At 35.7% G+C, this 3,474-nt stretch overlaps 1 protein-coding gene across 1 annotated transcript in view; it reads right to left on the bottom strand.

Annotated features, from left to right (window-relative positions):
- LOC106878227 (neurogenic locus notch homolog protein 2) overlaps nucleotides 1–3,474 on the bottom strand; it is a 61,347-nt gene that overhangs the window by 7,159 nt on the left and 50,714 nt on the right. The window contains exons 17-18 of the mRNA XM_052971673.1: nucleotides 2,683–2,817; nucleotides 136–246 (exon numbers count right to left, since the gene is read on the bottom strand). Coding sequence (XP_052827633.1) covers nucleotides 136–246; nucleotides 2,683–2,817 — 246 coding nt within the window. The remainder of the gene's footprint in view (nucleotides 1–135; nucleotides 247–2,682; nucleotides 2,818–3,474) is intronic.

Here is a 3,474-nt window from a genome sequence, read left to right as displayed (position 1 = left end):
TATATATATATATATATATATATAGAGAGAGAGAGAGAGAGAGAAATATTTCTCTACAAACACGAGTACACTTACATAAACACTTACACAGACAGTCACATAATTATACAAATGATATCAGTAGGACTTCATTACCTTTTGGACAAACACAATACTTTTTATCAAATTCATTCTGGAAGCAGATACCTTCATTAAGACAGATGTGTGAGTGACATGGGATATATTTTTTTCCTGGTTGGGTTTCATCTAAACATAAAGAGAAAAAACAGTAAAACAACACTATATTTATAATACTTTAAGTTGCATAAGCTTTTAACTAAGTAAATAAGAGTTAAGTATCTTGTCTGAGCTTGACTTCAGTGTTCATCTTTTGAAGGTAAATAAAATAATGTTGTGAAGTTTTATATGTTTCTATTCATTGGATATATAGATTTCATGAAATGGAGATAGACACAATTGTCTTCACATGGCATACTTCAAATTACTCCACTAAACACGATACTCCAATAAATACAAACTCTCAACGATCTCAATGATTTCCTATGACTCTCAACTACTCCTACGAGTTCCCCGTCTCAACCAAAACGCTACTCTTTATAAGAGTTCAGCTAGAACATTCTTCCAATCCGACAGGGCTGTCAATGACTCTTACCACAACATCTCCCCCTTTGAGATTTACTTCCTAGGGAAGTTTAATATTTCTTCTGTTTTGGCACTACTCCCAACCATGCTGTTTTTTTCTTCTTTCTTGTGCTGCTACACCTAGGTTCAACTTCATGTGGTGTTGGAACATCAAAAGTGTCATAGAGCACTTCCATGGGTATCTCTTTTCTTTTTTCCGTATATCTACTATTTATCTGGTTTAAATGTCTTTTGTGTTCCCATTTTCATCTCTTATCATATACGTTATTTTGCCTATTCGCTTTGTTACTACTCCGTCTTCCCAACCTTCTCTTCTATTTTTATATGTTTTGAAAAACACCTTGTCACCGATATTAAAATACATTTTTGTATTTTCAGCATTTTCTCCTATTTGTTTTTCTTACTGGTAACAACTTGTCAAAAGTTGACTTTTATTTTTCGAGCAAACATTAGTTCCACAGGCAACTTGCCTGAACAAGTGTTTGGGTTTCATGTTATCCTATAAACACTCAACAGCTGTGTCAATGGTGCTTCATAGACTAGCTCATTTCTTCATTGCTTTAATGCTCTTTTAAATGTATCCACAAACTGTTCTGCTTGTCCGTTTGATCGTGGGTGATATGGTGAAGTAGAGATGTGTTTAATTGCATACATTTTTCAAAAATTTTAAAACTCATACGCTGTAAACTACGTACCATTATTGGACACTATGGTGTCCGGGACACCATATCCTGCAAAGAGTTCATGAAGAAATTCTATTGCCAGCATGGACCTAGACATTAAAACTTAACGCTAATGATGAAGATAATGTTGCTGATGATGAAGATGATGATGATGATGATGAAGGTAATGATGATGGTGATGATGATTGTGATATTTTGCTACTGCTCCTGCTACTTCCTCTTCACAAACTTTTAGTTATACCGTAATATCTCTTATCCTTCACTTGCTCTAGGGCACTGGGAGTGATTGCAACAAACATGCAGATGAAAAGTAAATACTACTACTACTACTACTACTACTACTACTACTACTACTGCTACTACTGCTACTACTACTACTACTACTACTACTAATAATAATAATAATAATCGTTTCTTTATTGACCACAAGGGCTGAACACAAAAACAAGTAGGGACAATACAAAACAAGGGACACATAATGTTTAACACAAAAATCAAGTAAACAATAAAATAACAAGAAGAAAATACTAACAAGTATATCCCCTATAGGGGTGAGTTCCACCCGGGGCCAACCAAAGCACCCCACACATCATGGTCACCCTGACTGCCAAGGGCAACTCAGGCAGGCATCCCTCTTCCTCTCGACTACTCTGGCCTACAAACGAATGTTCAGACTAGGCCTATTCACACGGGCCATTTTCACCACACTTACCCACCTTTCTGGGGGTGGGGAGTACTTCCCTCTCCACCTTCATTTTCCTTTTCAAGTGTAAATTCAAATTTTGGCTTAAGGCCAGCAATTTCTGGAGTTAGAGTACTGGTACTTATTTTATCAATCCTAAAAGGATGAAAAGCAAAGTCGACCTCAGTGGAATTAGAACTCAGAACACGAAGACAGATGAAATACTACTAAGCATTTCACCCAGCATGCTAATGATTCTGCCAGCCAGCTGACTTAATAATAATAATAATAATAATAATAATAATAATAATAATAATAATAATAATAATAATAATAATAATAATAATAATAATAATAATAATAATAATAATGGTTTCAAATTTTGCCACAAGGGCAGCTATTTTGGGGTGGGGGATGAGTCGATTACATTGGTCTCAGTGTTTAGCTGGTACTTAATTCATCGACCCCAAAAGGATGACAGTCAACCTGAGCAGAATTTGAATTTAGAATGTAGTGGCAGGCGAAATACTGCTAAGCATTTCGTCTAGTGCACTAGCTATTCTGTGTTTGCCACCTTAATAATAATGATAATAATAATAATTATGATGATAATAATAATAAATGAAAAATAAATCAAATAAAAAAAAAAAGATAAATAAAACTTTGATTCCTTACTGCAAATTTTTCCGGCAAGGCCATCAGGGCATTTACAGAAGAAATCATCCACCCAGTCAATACAAGCAGCTTTAGCTTGGCATCTGTTAGGGCTGCAATCATCAATGTTAGTTTCACAGTACTTCCCAGTGATACCTGTTGGTTAGGGATTTTGGTAGAAAGATAATGTTAGTACAGTGAAACTGATGTGTTGCGGGACTTTGCGAAGGCATTGTGAGATATTATGTGAGCAGGATGTTGTGTGGGTGTTGTCAGATTGAAATGTGCTGTGTTGGTGTTGTGAGGTATGTTGGGTATTATGGAATGTTGTGAGAGGTTGCGTGGCTATTGTGTTTATGTTGTAGGATGTTGTGAGGGTATTGTGTGGGTGTTATGGGATGTGCAGGTGTTGTATGAATGCTATGAAATGTGTAGGTGTTATGGTATGCTGTAGGTATGTTGTGTGGGTGTTATGGTACACTGTGGGTATGTCGTGTGGGAATTTTGGGAACTTATTCTTTTCTTTTATTCTTTTACTTCTTTCACTCATTTGATTGCAGCCATGCTGTAGCATCGCATTAAAGGGTTTTAGTCAAACAAATTGACCCCCAGGACAATTTTTTTAAAGCCTAGCACACGTTCTATCAGTCTTTTTACCAAACTGCTAAGTTACAGGAACATAAACACATCAATACCGGTTGTCAAGCAGAGATGGGGAGACAAACACAAACACAACACACATATATAGCTACACATACATACATACATACATACATACATACATACATACATACATATATATATATATATATA

Source organism: Octopus bimaculoides, chromosome 11 (assembly GCF_001194135.2).
Source record: "Octopus bimaculoides isolate UCB-OBI-ISO-001 chromosome 11, ASM119413v2, whole genome shotgun sequence".
NCBI classification, from domain to species: domain Eukaryota; kingdom Metazoa; phylum Mollusca; class Cephalopoda; order Octopoda; family Octopodidae; genus Octopus; species Octopus bimaculoides.
This window is presented reverse-complemented; position numbering and strand designations above follow the sequence as displayed.